This window comes from Trichogramma pretiosum, unplaced genomic scaffold (genome assembly GCF_000599845.2).
Source record: "Trichogramma pretiosum strain Unisexual culture from Peru unplaced genomic scaffold, Tpre_2.0 scaffold70, whole genome shotgun sequence".
Taxonomy (NCBI): Eukaryota; Metazoa; Arthropoda; class Insecta; order Hymenoptera; family Trichogrammatidae; genus Trichogramma; species Trichogramma pretiosum.
In genome coordinates, this window is record NW_019641132.1 from 796,564 (window position 1) to 816,106 (window position 19,543).

General features: G+C 44.9%; 2 protein-coding genes across 3 annotated transcripts; both read left to right on the top strand.

Moving 5' to 3' along the window:
- Positions 1 to 2,740: 2,740 nt before the first annotated feature.
- On the top strand, positions 2,741 to 6,492 carry LOC106658345 (ATP-binding cassette sub-family D member 1). The gene is made up of 8 exons (XM_014380250.2): positions 2,741 to 3,715; positions 3,835 to 4,073; positions 4,360 to 4,737; positions 4,810 to 4,904; positions 5,098 to 5,281; positions 5,352 to 5,449; positions 5,514 to 6,179; positions 6,254 to 6,492. The coding sequence occupies exons 1-8, from the start codon at positions 3,159 to 3,161 to the stop codon at positions 6,296 to 6,298; spliced, it is 2,262 nt and encodes a 753-aa protein (XP_014235736.1). The 5' UTR covers positions 2,741 to 3,158; the 3' UTR covers positions 6,299 to 6,492.
- A 5,027-nt stretch (positions 6,493 to 11,519) lies between these two features.
- Positions 11,520 to 18,020, top strand: LOC106658405 (protein glass-like). Of its 2 annotated transcripts, none has more exons than XM_023458076.1 (6): positions 11,520 to 12,098; positions 13,410 to 13,893; positions 14,781 to 15,113; positions 15,891 to 16,346; positions 16,434 to 16,601; positions 16,676 to 18,020. In XM_023458076.1, exons 1-6 carry the CDS (start codon positions 11,990 to 11,992, stop codon positions 16,839 to 16,841), a joined length of 1,716 nt encoding a protein of 571 aa, XP_023313844.1. In that variant the 5' UTR covers positions 11,520 to 11,989; the 3' UTR covers positions 16,842 to 18,020. The 2 variants fall into 2 exon arrangements, with proteins under 2 accessions (XP_023313844.1, XP_014235831.1); XM_014380345.2 differs by having other exon boundaries at positions 13,431 to 13,893.
- Positions 18,021 to 19,543: the final 1,523 nt, after the last annotated feature.

The following is a 19,543-nucleotide window of genomic DNA, read 5'->3' on the forward strand; positions in this document are numbered from 1 at the left end:
GCAGAGAAGACGAAAATTGCAGGATTCGTTACGTAGCGCTGACTTCTTGTCTCGCTCGGAGTATATAGACGCTTCGTGTATGCATACAGCACATAATCGCGTTATAAAAGCGCGCAAATACTTGTCATGATTCACGCGCGAGAGCTCGGCATTATATAGCTTTTCCAGAAATATCTGCCAGTTCGACGACGACGACGACGACTAAGGCGAGCGGCGATAATATGTAGAACACGACTGCTACTCGAGGCGGCGCGCGCGGCAAAAAGATCGAGGAAATAATGCACAAGTTACGATCGTGAGTACGTATGTGTGTGGAGTACGCGTGCCGAGCGAGAGATTTTCCTGCGGTATATATCACCTGCGTGCGGTGCGGTGCGGTGTGTGTACCATTACCATAATGATGTACGTATATTATCGATTATATTCGAGTAGGCGACCGCTACTCCAGTCGATAGTACACACACACAATTGTACATAATGCATATGTGACCAAACGAACCTCTGTGTGTGCTGCGTGTCAGCGTACATGTCATGCACGAGAGGTAGTATGTATCGATCTGTTATATACCTTTAAAATCCAGTTTTAAAAATTGCCCGTTACTTTTATGGAAAATATTTTATTGCCTCTGCGACGCGAGCCTGTGTATTATATTATTATATTATGTTACGTATCGCACGTGTACGAGTGTACGATATACGTACACGGAGGAGCCCCCCGACATGTTGGAAAGAAAGTATATGAAATAAAATATTGTTTTGCAAGCAAAAAAAAAAAGCGAAAAGTGGCCGATTTTCCGCGATTACGCTCGCTGCTGGTCGTCGAAATTTTAACGGCGCACTGCACGTACACATATAAAAGTCCAGTATAGTAGCCTTTTCGCAGCAGCGGAGTATAAGCTATAGCAGTAACAGCAGCACAGAGAAAGTCTCTCCTTACACACTCGCGCGAGAGCGCAATTGACGGCGCGATGATGATGATGGTGATGGCTATATAGCGTCGTTGCGCTGCTGCCTTTATATACACATGCACTATAGCTACTCTCGATTTCTCTTTGCTATATAATGTACAACTGCGCGTTGTGTGCATGTGTGCGCGTTTAGGAACTTTTACCTCGCGCAGCGCCGATGCATGCGCGCGGTACACGCGGGGCTTTCGCGCGACATTCGCTCGCTATAATATCCTTTCTCGAGGAAACGTACACACGATCGCCGCCGCCGTCCCTCTTATATATTATACACACACTTGTAAACCTCGAGCTCTGCTGCTGCTGCACATCTCGTGCTGCAGATCCACGCTCGCGCACCGTTATGTATCCTACCTTACCTTTTTACAAACTCGACGAGACGAGTTTTCGAAACTCTGCATTTGCTGAGAAGAAATTAATGGAAATTTTGGACGCGACCTCGTACTTGTGCAGCTTCGCGATCGCCTTCGCTGGTCACTGCGCGCACAACCGATTCGCTGCCGATTTTCCTCGGGCCGAGGAAAGAGACCGATGACCCCGATCCTATATACCGAAACGAGCAGCAGCTGCGCCACCACCACCACCACCGTCACTCGTCACCGTCATCACCGATGCGTGTATTAGTCCTTTTCGAGTCAACAGCTCCATTCTTTGTTTTTTTTCTTTTTTTTTGTTTTATTTCTCTCTTTTTTTTCGGTGTGTTTCAGGCTCGACCGACTAGTTGCGGAATGTTTGTATAAATCACGAGATATATCAAGGCCAAGCGCATACATATATACACACGGCGCGCGGGATTGTTTTGATTTGAGAAATTCGAAAGGCTGAGCCGATTTCTTGTGTATGTGTGTATATAGCCTGAACGAGTAAGTATATATAAGGCGTCCGATCGCGAATGCGAGAATACGAGCTGCACGCGAGGCTCTATACATACATGTATATACGAGGAAGTTACGACGAAATGGTCGTCATTTTTTTGACGGATAGAGATGTATTTGATTAGCATCGCGCCGTGTTTATGTTGACGATCTTCTCTGTTAAAAAGGCCATGACGCACTCCGTCCAAATTCGGACATCGGCAGCGATGTAGCCCGAGTGCATTACTACTTACTACCGGTTTCAAGGCGCCTCGAACAAAATATATATTCATAATCCTTGTTTTGAGACCTTGATTCTCTCTCTGCATCTCTTTTACAACTGGTCGTCGCTCGACAACTACGAAAACAATAATATAAACTACTCGCGTCGCGCGTCGCGGCGAAGACGAAGATGAAGGAAATGCAGTGGATGCCACCGAGCGGTAGTATATCCTGCTCCGACACAGGTAATGTACATATAAAGCAATTACCGCGAGCGAATCGTTTTCAATGGCATGTTTACGCCGAGCAACGTCGTATAGCGATATAATTTCGCGCCGGATAAGAAATGCCTGGGGGAACGCAATTGGGCGAATCTAATCGAAACAGCTCGCATAGTCGAGCGCGCACGAATATAATGTATACTGAAATAATAATAAAACGGTTAAAAAGCGAGCGGTACACTTGCTATGTGTGCGTATATATAATGCCAGTTTTGCAGCCGCAGGAGAGCAAAGCAAAGCAGCGCAGCTTTGGCATGAGCGCGGAGCAACACTTATATACACCAGCAACAGCAGCAACAGCGCAATTTGCTCGAGACTCTCTTTCTCGCTCTTTCTATCTATCCATCTCTCTCTTTCTCTCGCTCAGCAGTCAGTTCTGCAGCAGCAGCAGCAGTCTGCAACGCGCACGGAGAGCGAAAAATTCTGCAGTTGCGGAGCAGTCGGCGAGCGACCGCCGTACCGTTGCGTACGCTGCGTCCGCGCAAACTCCCTCGGACTTTCGATATCAGCTGCTGCAGTGTGTGATTCTCTCTCCTCGCTGGATTTGCTGCAGTGTGTCTTTATCCGCGCGCGTGCATGAAAACGCAGTCGGTGCTGCACACACGTATGTACATGCACATGCATCGCACGCACACGCTTGCAGCGAGTTTATAGCTACACAGGCACCCTACATTACATACATCCTCGAGTTGTTCACTTGTGCGCGACGAGCTGCTCCACATTCGCTCCGTGATTTACCAAGTGCGTTTACTATAAACAGTGCAACATGACAGTCGTCGTCGCCTAGATTTGACGCATCGCAGCTCCCTTCCTCCCTCCCCCACACCGTCGCAATCATGTCGTCGGTCTTCTCCAAGCTCATCGACAAGACCTCCAACAGGTATGGCATACGTCAAGAACAGCTGACCCGCGGCGTCGTCGGCACCGTCACGGCCCTCTACCTTCTCAAGGTTGGCTATCCCTACATAGCCGCCAGTGCCAAGGTCTGCCTCAATCAGATCAAGGCCCATCGACGCGATCTGGCCCAGCAGCCCGTGCCAAAGACCTCGCGCCAGAATGGAGCCCAAGCCGAGAGCGCCCAGGCCTCCAAGAAGCCCGTCGGCCTTGACAAGGCCTTCGCCAAGCAGCTCCTCATGCTACTCAAAATCATGATACCCGGATGGAGAACCAGAGAGGCTGCTCTGCTCTCTTGCACCACTTTTGCCTTGCTCACCAGGACCTTCCTCTCTGTCTACGTTGCCACTCTCGAGGGACAGATTGTCAAAAGGATTGTGCTCAAGGATATCAGAGGCTTTCTCTGGATGATGGCCAGGTGGTTCGCCGTAGCTTTTCCAGCCACTTTTGTTAATTCTGCCATTAGATATTTGGAGGGAAGATTGGCCTTGAGCTTCAGGTATATTTTGTTTATGTATCATGTTGTCAGTGTCGTTTATCTGTCTGACTCAGCTAGTCTCCAGGCTTGCTTCACTTTTGTCTCTTACTCACTTTTATTTTTTATCTTTCTTTGTTCAGGGAAAGATTGGTGGAGCATGCGTACAAAATGTATCTTAGCAAGCAAACCTACTACAGAGTTTCTGCATTGGACACCAGACTTGGAGGAGCTGAACAAAGACTGACGGATGATCTATCTGAACTAGCCAGTTCAGTAGCACATTTGTATTCTCATTTGACGAAACCTCTGCTAGATTGTGCACTGGTTGGCATTGCTCTGATTTCATTTTCTTCTCGAATGGGAGCCAGAACCGTACCTGGTAATAATAAATTTTTTATGATAACAAGGAAAAATGCATACTTTTTTATCACATTCGGTCATAATCTTAAATCATGAGCTATTTTGAAATTTTAATCGACTGATTTTGTTATCGTTTGCATTATTGATAAATTGAAATTTTCTGCTTTCTGCATATCATGATAATCAATTTATTAAAGATTTAAGATTTGTGACTTTAATATTTTAAAATCTTCTTATGTTACTCAATTTTACATTTATCAAATTCTTCAAGTCATTTAAATTAATCTCTATTAAAAATTCTCTAGGTCCATTGCTATCAGTAGTTGTTATTGGTCTTACTGGACAAATACTGAGACTTGCTTCACCTAAGTTTGGTCAACTTGTTGCTGAAGAAGCGTCTAGGAAAGGTAGATTAAGGGAAGCCCATGCTCGAATAAGTGCACATGCTGAGGAAATAGCTTTCTATGGAGGACATAAAGCAGAACATAGATACCTTACAACAGCCTATAAATCACTTACTGTGCACTTGAGAAGAATCCTTGCTTTGAAATTAGGATATGTTATGTTAGAACAATTTTTAATGAAATATGTCTGGTCCGGAACTGGACTCTTGGTTATTGCTTTGCCACTGCTGTACAATTCAAATAATGCACTTAAATCTGCTCAAGATCAAGATAGAGATGGTACATTTTTACAATCAAAGTAACTATATTACTGCACTAGAAACTAGAAATTGTTATCATTTATTTTTGTAGGAGGAGTTAGCGAGCGCACGCGATATTTAACTACTTCGAAGAATCTATTGAGTTCGGGTGCTGATGCGGTCGAAAGACTCATGTCATCGTACAAGGTAATTTATGCATTCAATTTCAAAGTTTTATTTCCAGAATTATAATGATGCTTGCATGAAATTATTCTCAATATCTCAAGTCGGTAAAGAAGGAAACGCGAGCGCATCAATACTCTGCAGAGAACGAATTTTTTGATTTTTGAAATACACATTTGTTATAAAGTTATGCTGATGATATATTTTTTTATTATAGGAATTAGTAGCCCTAGCCGGTTATTCTGCCAGAGTAAGTGAAATGTTTGCTGTATTCAAAGATGCTGCTGATTGCAAGTATAGAAGAAATGTTGTTACAACTTGTCAAACTCGAACGCCTAACGGTGTCAGTATCGAAGAGCAAAGTGTTGTTGAATTTAAAGATGGAAATCCTATTATTAAAGGTACAGCATCCCCCCATTTGTTAATAGTAATTTTTTATAATTGCAGCTAATCGATGTTTATTACTTTCAGGTACTATTAGAGAAAGCGACGATGGCAGTATTACCTTGATTAACGTACCTATAGTTACACCAAACTGCGAAGTTATTGTATCAAAATTATCTATTGAAGTAAGTTTGCGAATTATAATTATTAGTAAGGAATGATATTAAAACTGGACGTAATTTTTTGCAGATACACCCCGGTGATCATTTGATAATCACAGGTCCAAATGGTTGCGGTAAAAGTTCGATGTTTAGAATTATTTCCGGTTTGTGGCCACTGTATGGAGGCGTAATGCACCGACCTGGAAAATCGTATACAGCCAAAACTGGCAGACCAGCCTTATTCTACATACCTCAAAAGCCTTACATGACCGTGGGATGTTTGCGCGATCAAATAACGTATCCCGCGGAGTGCACTAAAGAGGAGGTGTCGGACGAGGAGTTGATCGAGCTGCTGAGCCTCGTGGATCTGCGCGGACTCGTCGAGAGAGAGTCCGAGGGTCTCGACGCTTACGGCGACTGGGACTCGACTCTGTCCGGCGGCGAGAAGCAGCGGCTGGCGATGACGAGATTATTTTATCACGCGCCTCAGTACGCGCTTCTGGACGAGTGCTCGAGCGCGGTGAGCTTGGAAGCCGAAGGCGCTATGTACGAGACGGCGAAGAAGAAGGGGATTACATTGCTGACGATCACTCATCGCGTGGCCTCTCTGGCCAAGCATCACAAGTTAATTTTAAGATTCGACGGCGAGGGTGGTTGGAATTTCGGGCCTCTGGACGCGAGCAACATACCGGTGACGCAAAACAATAACGAAGAAAAGAAGACAAACGAAGTGAAGAATTATCAACGAATACAGGTTCGTACTTGATGAATCATCGGTCAAAACATTTATTCGTTATCCGTGCTAATTATTGTCTCGTTGAATTGCAGCAGGAAAATCGTAAGGTCGAAGACGCTCACATTAGCGTAAGCTGAGGGTCCTACGAGGCAACAGAACAAGTCTTACACAAATTAGCACGTTTACTCGTTCGTTTTATGGAAATGTATATAAGTACTTTTTCAACGTAGAATTAATATTATAGATTCACATTGTACAAAATATATAAAATTATATCGATGTATTTTTTTACTTATAAAAACGCGAGAGAGGTCAATTACGACACGAGTTTTAAAAAAAAGCAAAGGCGACGTTTTCCGGCGACGCCGTAACGATTTACTCTTTAATCATGAATTATTGAATAATGAATATAAAATCTTGAGAGATTCAAATAAATAAATAAATAAAAATTGTTTTAATAGGGACTGTTAACGAGCGTGTAGGTATTACGACAAATACTCCGTGTAGATAGGCACCAAACGATATTGGCTGGGACGAACAATATACGTTTTTTTAATCATGCAATCGACAAATAAATGCATCAGCTATTATCATCATTATTATCCTCTGCGAATTAATTAAATTTTACGATGGAAATTTTATTACGAGAAATAATTATTAATTTATTATCAATGCACATTTTAAATGAGAGATAAAAAAAAAATAATAAAATAAAAAAAAATTTGTTAAAGGCAAACAAACGAAACTGCAGGATTTTCATTTCTCCCGAATCACACGATCACGTCGTCGCGTTGCAACGATATATCGAATATCCATATCGGGCCACGGCGAATTAGGATGAAACAATGGAGAGCCGCCGCGTCGCAAGCTCCGTATACCTATGTATGTATGTACAAAAGCTGCGGCCGCCGCCACGTAGAAAGAGAGAGAGAGATATGGGCGGTACCGCAATTGTGGGCGAGGACCATCAACGCGCTTAAAAGCAGCAGCAGCAGCAGGGAAGAAGGGTGCAGAGTAGGTATATATATACGCGTGCCGCAATCTCACCGCTGCTGCGACCACCGCCACCGCACGTGGCACTACTATCTGATAATGTATACATCTTCATCTTCTCTCTGTCTCATCGTCGCTCTGTGTCGGTTCCCGTGCGCGCGCGAGCATATGTTATTACATGTCCGATGTGTTATATACTTTATAATATATATTTACGAGATCGCTCGCTGTGAAACTCGATACGGGCCGGCTACTGTATATTAACGTCTCGCCGAGAGTAAATGAAAGAAAGAGAGCAAGTTAGGTATATTATTTACTGAAAAGTGCGATATAATCGTTTTTTCTATACTATTCGTAACGCGTCTCAGCGCAGCACATCAAACAGATGTCGTCGCGGCGTTTAGCGCGCAAGACAATAATATTGACGTTAATTTGCCTATACAGGGCGAAAATAGCAGCGGTAAAGCTCTCCACGCTATATACGCGGGGCACGCGTCTCTCTCTCGCTCGGACAAGTCGTTGATTTAGTCGAAAAACAAATAAATGTTTTTACAGCCGCGCCGACAAATGAACTCTGCTCCTCGGAGTTCATTAGTTTGAAAGACTTGTCGAAACGTCTTATGGTCGAGACCGATACTACGGCACACACGAAGCTCGTCGTAACGTGTACATGTCGTATAATGTAATTCAAGCTGCGCCGCGATGATCGCGCGCGCCGTGTGCTCGTCAAAGTGTACATCCCATGCTCGAGCAGCTGACGAGCGAAAAATCATCGTCGTCGTCGTCAATTGCGGCTGTAACGCGCGCGAATTGCGAGTCGAAAGTGGACTACTACGTAATATAAAAAATAGGTGTCTATGACGGGGCGCGGGGCCGAGAGCTTGCAATCGTATTTCTGCCAGCTAACCAACAGCATCTCTTTCGCAAGTCGAGGGTAAAAATTTAATTATCGACGTTTCTTTGTTTCTGGTCACTTCTCTCTCTAGCCGCCGCCTGTGTAGGTTTATAAGGTATATATATAGTTAACTCTTGGCAAAATAAGCAATAGCTCGTCGTCTCTCTGTACGAACAGCAGCAAGAGGGACGGCTACGACGACGACGATTGAAACGAAAACGTCGCGTTGCTGCGCGTGTTACACGCTACATACATACATACGTACTAGATGTATCGTAGCTCTGTATAACGCGTATACATACTACATAGTCGCGTCGGCAGAGAGCAGAGAGAGAGAACAGTGTGTTGTGCGCTGCAGCGGGGAGGGAAGACCCGCAACTTCCGATGAGCTTACCTCTCTCTCTCTCTCTCTCTCTCTTTTCACTCGGGCCAGTGCTGCGGAAACCCTGCAAGCGCCAAAAACGTCGATACTCGCGCAAGCTAGCTCGAGCTGCTCGAGCGGCTCTCGACGTCGAGAAGTTAGAGCTCCCGAACAACGCCAGAGAGCGAGAGACAAGTATATACAGCAACTCTCTCTCTATGAACAGAATAGTGTATGCCTATATGACTCGCCTTCGACCGACGATACATGCGATAGCAGCCGCGGCGCACCAGATAGCAACAGCAAAGAGAGAGAGGATGGATGGATAATAATAATCCCTTTATATACACGTAGAAGGGTATTTAATGCACTTCTTCATCTTTTGTATATTCGAAAAATAGCCGATTGAATTACTAGCCCGATTGCGTTGCGTTGCGCCGCAGAGAGCAAAAAAAAAAAGAGCGAGAGAGTCGCGTGCCAGGATGATCCTCGCCACTACCGATGCTGCTACTCCACCCGGGCTCTTAATGAAATTGCGCGCGCCTTACGTTATACAGCCCTGTCAACATCTCCCCAGGGCCAATCAATCAGCGGCTCGAGTGCGCCCAACCCCCGTACGCGTAATTGCCAAGCGCGTACACACGAGTCTCTCTTGCGTTGCGCTCGATTTGCGATAATATGATAATTGTTGCGGCTGCTGCTGCCGAGATGACGATGATGATGATATTCAGGTGTGAGCAAACACAGGTGTGCGCTGCAACAGAGCGCCACTACTACCCGTTAAACTACCCTAGCTAGCTGTGTGTGTTTGCCTTTGAGATAAGCGCGAGACCCGCAACGGATTCCGCTTTAGCGGCTCGCTCGAGCGAATCATTGCCTCGACGTTGTCGGCCAATTTTTCTCGCCCCAAAACATCTTTCTCCTACTTTGCGTCTCTCTCTCTCGTTTGTGCGCGCGGTGGTGCATCGTCACATCGACACTTTATAACCCGTGTGAAAGGAAGCTGTATAAACGATCAACGCTGCATTCTCCGTCCGACGACGACATTCTTCCGTCAGATTGACAAAATATCCATTCTCTCTCTCGCTCTTTTGGGAATGCAACGTTAAAGAAGATGCGCTGCTAGACGAGAATGCACCGGAGCAAATGTAATCGACCCGACTGCACTCGCTCGACGTTGCTATACATTAATATACTTAACTTCAAATTGAATTACATTCGTGGTGGTTATACGTATACACTTGCGAGCTCATGCACCAGTGAAAACTCGATGAAATCGACTTTTCTCGATCTTTTTTGCGCTTTTCCTTTATCATATTTTAACTATATCCATGGTACCATTTTGACTCATCCATCTTTGCTTATTTTGTTAATACTTGAAATTCTATATGATTCAGAACAAAAATTTAAATATTTTTGAATGACGAGTATGAATAATATACGAGCGATAGTTAATATCAATTACCTCGTCCGTTAAATATCTTGGCTCGGGCGATCGATCGTTACGAATTTCGAGATACACGTAGAGCTTATATACGCACGAGTCGACTAGTCTTGTGGAAAAGTCGCTTATTTATATAATCGTCGTATAAGCCGGGCGTTTGGCTTATAAAACAGCTCTAAAAGAGTATAACAAGAAAAAGAAGAAGAAGACGACGAGTAGTACGCACGGAAAAAGACTCGCACACGTTACGTATCGGGTGGTAGCGCGTAAACATCATCACTCGAGCTTAATAACTTAAAATACATCCTCGCGGCTGCTGCTGCTGCTCTTAATCCCGCGAGATACAGTTTTTGAATAATCGCGAGCTTTATAATACATAACGAGGGCGAATGCAGTTGCAATATACGAATATATTAGTCGACTTGTAACGGCGGGATAGTACGGTAGGTGTATACGCAGGATCGGTTCCGAGGATCGGGTAACGCAGGTGACTCTTTTTTTCGCCGCTCGCTCCTGTTCCGGTGTGAGAGCAAACGAGAGAGAGAGAGAGAGAGAGAGAGAAAGCGCGAAAGAACGACGGAAGAGGAAGCGAGCTCGGTTCGGTTAGGCCAAAAAGTCGGCTGCGGATCGGACTCGAGCTGTGTCGAGGGGGATGGGGGTATATGTATGCGTGCTGGACGGCGGGGAAGATACACATGCATAGGTGGATAGAGAGGTGTATACATGTGTACGCAATACATGTATGCTCTCTCACTCTAGGCTAACGCAGAGGGCATCGGGTTGCCTCGAGCGATATTGGCTTACACACGGACGAGCGAGAGAAAGAGCGCTGCTGAGTCTGGCTCGAGTTAGTTCGAGTCCATTGGTCACGGGGCATTCGGCGAACATTAACCCGGGAAAATCGGATCGCTTCTCTCTCGCATTGGCCTGAAAAATCGGCAGTTCGAGCCAGTGACTTGGGAGCTAGCAACACAACAGCAGTTCGGACTCTGGCCCGCCGGGGACCACCGGGCTCGGGTGGTAACGCTATATCCTATACACTCGGCCGATCGCCCAAGCCAATATACTTTCACGCATATCGTCATCCCTTGTTGCGCGCTGACTGACTGGCTGGCTGGCTGGGCCGATGATCGCGCGCGCGAGTGGACGCGTGCGACCACGTGTGCTCCGTGCTGTATACAAGAGCAGAGATCGCGAACCAGCGACTACACGAGCGAGCAAAAAAAAGAGAGAGAGAGAGAGAGAAGAAGAAGAAGAAGTTGGCAGGGAGAGTAGCGTAGTATAGTGCCAAAGTAGCGGTGGTGGTGGTGGTGGGGTGTACGAGGCAACGCGCCGCGCCACGACTCGCGGACGATAACGTCGACGTGCGACGAGCTATAGTCTACCAAAGACCAACTGTCTCTGAACTGTGGCGCTGAAAAGGGATGAGCAGCTTTCGAGCTCGGACAGTAGTGGCTCGTCGTTCGCCCTCGTCGTCAGCAGCCACGATCGGTCTCGGCGGGCTCTCTGCTTAAGCAGCAGCTCTTGTAAAGTACCGTAGTGCCGCCGTTGGTTTTCCATCTTCTTCGCGGAGTGCGCGCGTAGTTTCGTGGACGACGAGTGCCGACGAGTGACTGCGCGCGGAAAATTTTTGCTCTCTCCTCCCCCGAGGATCGAGGAGAGTTTTATCGTCCCGCGCGCGTTTTATATATATAAACCGCGAGAGAGAGAGAGCGACTGCACACCCCCGTCGACAATATGTGATACGACCGCGGTGGCGCAGCAGCGGTGGCGGCGCCGAGCACACACACACACCCAACACGCAGAGAGAGCCACAAGAGTGCCAGTGAATAATAATGGCACCGATCATCCCCGACGACACGGATGGTTGCCTCGACAACCGCAGGAACAGGAGCAGGAGGGGCTGGACCAACGCTAAAAAGCTCCCCGCCGCCAACTGAGAACAGAGAGAGAGAGAAAAGCTCGCAAGCGTGTGTGCATGAGAGGATCGCAGGCTCGGGTGGGTGCAGATCGCGCAGCCGCCACCGCCGCGAGCCTCTATATAATAGCGAAATATCGTATACCAGACGAAGCAGCATCAGCAGCATCAGGAGAAACGGGAGGAGGTGGAGGAGGAGTGTAGCGCGCTAGGGAGGATGTTCCTAAGGGAATCCGACGAGCACAGCTTCAACGCCGAAATGGAGTTTCTCCAGAGCCATCATTCGGCCAACAGCTCCGAGTTGCCCTATACGCTCGCCGGTGCCGGTAAGTCAAAGACACACACCACAATCATATATACTAATTTCGTATACTTACCTCTTTTTCTTTTTTTCAACCATTTGCACGTTGAATTACCTTTTCGAGCTGATCCTTGTGCCTTTTTTTTTCGTGTAACGTTATAATATGCGCCACGCGCCGCTTCGACGTTTATATTAATAATCCCCCGCTCGTCTTCGGCGCCTAATTTCGCGCGTATAATTTTTATTCGCATATAATATACATAATTCGAGCTTTAGACGATCCGCATTGGTATTGGACTTACGACTCGTAATAGCCGATGCGCGACGAACGAAATGCGTATATATAATACAATGTAATACGCGCGGCGCGCGACGCGAAATATACCTAATCCCCGAGAGTTTTAAGGGTAACACGATCCGCGCCACCGCTCGGCTATATATACAGTCTTCGTCGTCTCGGACGGCAAAAATGTGCAAAAGGCCATATTATATATACGTTATATACTGAGAGAGAGAGAGCCGCAAAAATGTTGTGCTCTCTTGAAAGCGATCCTCCTCCGCTCGCCCATATGGCTCGCGCGCACACACCTATTCCCGCGTATCTTTGTACGCGATCCGAGATATCCTCTCTTTTCGCAATGATGATCGGCACATGACCGAGTGACGGATGACTGGACTGCAAAAATTAAAAACGCCTCGTGTGCTTTGTTTTTCAAAAATCTTTTTATTTCATTGCCTTCGTTTAGCCAAAAAAAAATGACAAGTACAAAATAAAAAATACAAAAAAAAAAAAAAAAAAATAATTAAAATGTATAACTGGACGTGAGCCGATAGTCGTGTTCAACATCACAAAGTAGTAGTAGTAGTAGTTATTACATATCAATTAATTTTCAACCTTATACAACTAAGTATGAGTCTCAGTGCGTTTAGCGCATCATTTTTTTTTAATTCTTCTTCGTCTTTGATAAGTAAAAATATCAATTAATTATTTGCATTTTTTTCCTTCTCATAATAATTATATATATAATTTTTGTATTATATATTACTTTATATATATAGCGCGTACATGATTTCTCGCAGTAACTTTTGCGCGCGGCCTATGCGCAGAGACATTAATATATAATTTATCGATATAAATAAAGAGAGAAAATATTATGTATAAAAAAGTGCCGAAGCATTACACACACACGCGCGCGTGTTCGAACGAATATCAGACGGATTTTGTACAGATTTTTGCTTGTAGACCAAAAAAAAAAAAACAGAGCTATAAATACAAAATTAATGCGTTACTGGTGTATGGTATAAAGGTTTAATTAAAACGAAAAAAAAAAAACAGATATTGTTTGCATAATTGAAGGCTCGGTGGGAAGCATCGAGGCGAGCATACCGTCGGGTCTGTGCTCGGGCTCGCTCGGCGGCGGAGGTCCCGGAGGAGGAGTCATAGTCAACGGCGGGGCCGGCGCTGGTGGCGGCGACGATGACGATCTCAACAACTGCGCCGATCCCGATCATCATCAGCATCAGCATCAGCAGCATCATCACCAGGGCCTCATTGGTCTGAGGCTGCAGGATCTACAATCTGCCACCGGCGGCTCCGAGGACGATCCGCAACAGCAACAGCATCAGCAGCAGCAGCAGCAGCATAATAACGGCACCACGACGCAGATCACAGCAGCAGCAGCCGCCGCAGCAGCCGGCCAGTTAGTCGGCGAATTCGGCACGAGCTTCTGGGTCGACGACATGGCCGGCTTCCCGCTGCCGTCGCTCGATCTCGACCCGCTGCCGCCCGGACTGTTCAGCCCCTGCTCCGGTACTTACAAGTGAGTTCTCCTCTTCTTCTTCTTGTCTTCTTGTCGTCGGGATAAACATCGAAATATCTTTTGTGTCTCGTGTGAGTGTGTGCGATACAGTGCGAGAGACATTGGCCCACGTGTGTGTATTTATTTATTTATTTATTTATTTATTTATTTTTAATAAGCCTCGCGCACATGGGGCCGCGCGCGCTAGCGACGTGTGTTAATTAGCTCGTCGTCGGGGAAAGGCCTGCGATACGATCATTTTACTCGGTGCTCGAGGACACGCCTCGATGGGACGGCGGCTCTTGCATGATCGGCAACACTCCTCTGTAAAACAAAAACGACACAAAAACAAAACATATTTCTCATTTCTCTTTCAAATAAGGCCAATGCAATTTTCCGTCAAAAGTCCCAAAGAGAGAGAGAGAAAGAGAGAGAGATCGACAAGCAACAACAACAGCCAACAGCAGAAGCAGCGACAGCAGCGGCAAGTTTAAGTTTCAAAAGGAAAAAAGCTACAGAGAGATAGACAACAACACTATGCAACCGGACGAAGGCCGGTGCACTGATCTGCGTAAAAAGTCCATAAGCAGTATATGAAAAAGAGTAAAAAAAAGAAAGTATGTGTTGAGTGTCGTGTGTGTGTGTGTGTGTGAGCGTAAGTGAGCATGCAAGCAGCCATGGGCCCATCGCAGGCCGGACGTCATCCGATACGACGAAATTTTCTTCCAGGCGAAAAATAATCCTTGCCTATATACATACGATAATTGCGAAAACGATGCGGGGCCTCGTGGGCATCGTAACGCGCGCGGCGCGATTCAAAGGACAAAAAATTAGAGAGGCGATAATAACGCGCGCAACGATCCGTATAGCTCGAACGTATTTTCAACAATTTTTCTTGTAACGCACAGTTGGGGCTGCGGCCGAGGCGACTGCATGCCGCGCAGCGGCGGACCGAACGGCGAGGGCATGGCCGACGTGCTGCTGTCGCTCAAGCACGCCGTGGTCCATCCGGCCAGCCCGACGGGCGGCTACTACTCGAGCATGGGCATACCCGCGGGCCACGGCTACTCGCCCCAGGACTACTGCGGCCAGAGCCTGGGTCCCGGGCCCGGACAGACCGGAGCAGGTGGTAATGGTGCTGGTGGCGGTGGACCGCCGAGCTCGCACTACGCCCAGCCGCCCCCGGCCATGTCCGTCAACGTCTCCATGAACATGACCATGAACATGAACATGCATCCGGGGTGAGTAATTTAGAAAATATATGTACCGCGTCCGAACTCCTGGGGATTCGACCGGCGAGAGAGAGAGAGAGAAATTGCATAGCTCCGCAAGCACGCACGAGGCTTCGAAACTTTTCGATGAAAAATTCCTCTGCCCAAGCGGTGGTATTATTATTTTTGTTTCTCAACTTTTCCGAAGTCAATTTCAGACTAAAAATGATTTTAATTAAAACTGTCCGCCCACGTAATATATAACAGCGATATTCTGTACTATCTCGGGGCAAATAAAGCTCGACTTTAACGTCTAGAATACGAGAATAGAGCTTTGCAGCAAACATATGTTAATATCTATCGATTTAGTTTTATCGAAAACAATAACCTATTGTGTATAGTTATAGCAGAGAGAGAGAGTCGCGTCGACTAAATCAATCAGGCCGCATAATTCAATATACGCGAGTAGAGCTTGCACGTAATCAGCTCCTCTCTCTCTCTCTCTCTCTCTGTCTGCCTCTCGCTTTGCGCGCGCGCGCGCCCCTGAAACGCATACGTATAAATTACCCGATGAACTCTCGCTGTAGCTCTAAAATAGAGAGAGAGAGAGAGAAAAAAAAACTCGGTACAGTTTAAAGGCGCAAATAAGCTCGCGATCGTCGGCCGATTGCCAGCGATTGGTCGCGGCCCGCCATAGTTGAAATAGACGCGCGCGCGAGGCGTGTGCGCGACTCGGGAGGGGGCAACTCCATAGGTATAGTACTACGCGATATGTATGCTAAAGCGAAGCTTTCTACGTGTATATAGGCATGGCTACGAGCAGAGCTACGGCGGCGCGTGGGGCGTGGAGCCGCTTCTCAGTCCCGCCCCTCAGTACGACCCCCAGCCACCACAGCAGCAGCAGCAGCAACCACCACCGCAACCCGCGCCAACTCCGCAAGCTCAGCCACAAAGGGTCATCGGTCAGCCAACCAATGGCTTGGTTATTGCTCAGCAGCAGCAGCAGCAACAGCAACAACAACAACAACAAGCACAACAGCACCACCAGCAACAACAACAGCAGCAGCAGCAGCAGCAACAAGCCCAGGCACAGGATCATGGACTTTGTAGCGGGACACTGGGGCATCACGTGCCCCTGGCGTCGAGCGGCGGACAGGACGACGCCGCCAGGCCGAATCTCTGTCGGATCTGCGGCAAAACCTACGCCAGGCCGAGCACGCTCAAAACGCATCTCAGGACGCACTCGGGCGAGAAGCCGTTCAGGTATATAAGGACGATACACGAATGACGAATGTCGAGAGGAGAGCTTTTACTCGCAAGCTCGATAACGCGAATAATGTTTTTGCGCAGGTGTCACGCGTGCTCGAAGGCGTTCAGCCAGGCGGCCAATCTGACGGCCCACGCGCGCACCCACTCGGGCGAAAAGCCCTTCAGGTGTCCGATCTGCGACAGGAGGTTCTCACAGAGCAGCTCGGTCACCACCCACATGAGGACGCACTCGGGCGAGCGGCCCTACAGGTCTATAAATAATATTCCAACGTACATCGCGAGATAAGAGCGTATATAATAATGCTTTCCTCTCTATTCCACAGGTGTCGGTTCTGCAAAAAGGCCTTCTCCGACAGCTCGACGCTGACCAAGCACCTGCGCATACACTCGGGCGAAAAGCCCTACCAGTGCAAGCTCTGCCTGCTGAGGTTCAGCCAGAGCGGCAATCTCAACAGGCATATGCGCGTGCACGGCGGCTCGCTGACGTGACGATCGAGTGGCCCCACCATCGGCGCGGCGGCGGCGGCAGCAGCAGCAGCAGCAGCGGTAGCAGTAGCGACTCATAATCATCATCATCATCCCGACTATCGACATCACCACCCCCGCGACGCTTTTGCCTTTGTATCTCATCATCATCATCATCATCACCTCCCGAGCGCGTATAATCAGCTCCAGCAGCAGGACGTCCAGCAACAGCAGCAGCAACAGCCACCGGTGCCGCCTTGTTGCCGCATACCCGTCATACGGCTCGGAGCAGCGACTTTACAACGAAAATAATCAAAACTCTTTAGCTCCCCCCAATCTCTATACCGTATTGAATATCGAGTTTTACCTAAGAATCTTATTGTTATATAATCTAATTATTGTGGACTATTGCGTCGTTTTTCGACTTTCCGAAGCTCGCTCGTTCTCGAGGCCAAGTCGATAATATTTCCAAGAAAATCAAAATCGAAACAATCATAGTCTCTTGTGTATTATAATAAAAATTAAGAAAATGAGTTAAGCAGACTGAACGGACTTTTCGACTATAAAACAAACAAAAAAACAATTGTACGCGTTCAAGGAAATTTTTACAGACCGTCTAGGTGTAATATTAGGAGCTGTGTGTTTAATATTCATTCATGTTATTTTTAAAACAACACGTCTGTTTCGTGAATAACAAGTAAATTAAAAAGCAGCAAAATTATTGTCTATTGCGAAATAAAAACAACTAGTCTGAGTATCAAAGAATCGAAAAAAAAAGCAAAACATTTTTGTGTGTGATTTTTAAGTTAGATGAAAGAAATTTTTTGTATGAAATAATGAAATTATTGTGGAAATTGAAAAAAAAAACAATGATAAACTAGACGATAAAAGAGATATTAAAAAAGGAATAGGTGTACAAAAAACGATTCAGATATCAATGAAATCATACACCACGGCACCGTTGAATTATTGTACAAATATTGTATTTATTATATAATAATTATTATTAATTATAATTAATTGTAATGTTGCTGTTTTCACCACTTTCAATTATCATCTTGCGTGGCTTTTTATTTTTTTCTCGTTATCATTATTATTACTCGCCAACTTATTTTCATTTAAACGATACCTTTTCTTCTCACTTATATTCGACGATTCGCGTTTAATACTTTATAATTATTAAAAAAAAACTTTTCTGTCGTTTATGAAGTTTTCCGTTTTTTTCGCGCACACCATGACTTCTATTTATATTTATTTATATATTTATATAATGTGTTCTATATTCGCATCGAGTGAAACAATGTGACATAATCTCGGCATTGCCATTATTACATTATGTATAAAAGAAACGACACACGTATGCCTTGCTGTCTCATGTGTAATCAAGAATCGAAAATCACCCGGAGTCTAACGAGTAGTTTCGCGAATAAATTTAGAAAATCCACGCGTACAAGTATAATATTTTATCAATAACATATTATAATAAAAGAGGCAAGACAAGAAAACAAAATTTTCATTCGTCCAGCATAAATATTTTTACATACAATACTAATCATTTATTCAACTTGAAAAATCCTTGTCACTGAATCATGATTTCTTTACTCCTAATAATTGTCTCATTATCATCATTGTCACATCAATTCGAGACTCAAATTTGTCGATAGCGTGTTTTAATGGCAATATCACGACCAAAGATTAAAAAAGAAACAATATTTACTTTCGCTTAGTCCTAAAATTTTCGTTCAACGTCTTCGTAGTTTTTTGTCCTTTCAGAAATTTCATAACTCAATTTTACGTATATATATAATATATATTTATATAAATGTAATATAATTTGCGATGCATTTAACATCATCGTAGTGTCATAAATAAAACTTTTTTTTTATTAAACATCTGATTTTTTATGGGATCTCGCGTTATGATACGGGCGCACAAAGACGAGTTGGCCTCGTTTATTTATTTATTCTATTATAGAGAGAGTACTTGGATTATTTGTTTACTGATATTTCATCAAAGATTGAAACTGAAATTAGAAGCATTTTGGTATTAGGGACCACCTTGTCCTTCGGCAACCGTATGCAATTTAATGATACTTGTTTGCCTCATTCTTTCATTTATTTAAGCATACAATCTATTTTCAGACAATGTAAATTTCATGCTAATATCATTATTTTCACGTGTGATGCATTTCATTCGGTCATACAATCACTCATTCAATACTTTCACTCTCGACCTTACTTTAAATGGAAGAAAATAATTGATTGCATTTTTAATTACAGGCTTCATAAATTATTTTTGAGAAAGAGATTTAAAAGGCCTTGGATATGATAGAAAAAATTCCCCATTAATTTCCGATAATACGTCCACTTTCGTCATCTTATAATAATCACCAACTTGGTTAAAATATGCAATGGGTTGAAAAATTAAAAATGTTGATTAACTAAGATTTAACTATTCATTGATTCAATTTCATGATATAAAAGTCGAAAAAAATATAACAAACAATTGAATCATTATTTTTGTCATAGTAGATCTCTGCCAAATTATTAATGTTCAAATTAAATATTTAATGACAACAGCAGTTTTAGTAGAGAACAAAAATTAATTTTCATTTTTGAATTATTTAGTACTAGTGATTCTAAATTCAATTAATTTATCTACAATAGTGAGAATATTTTTCTTTATTTACTCAATTCATGTATATAAAAAGTATTACTAACGAAATC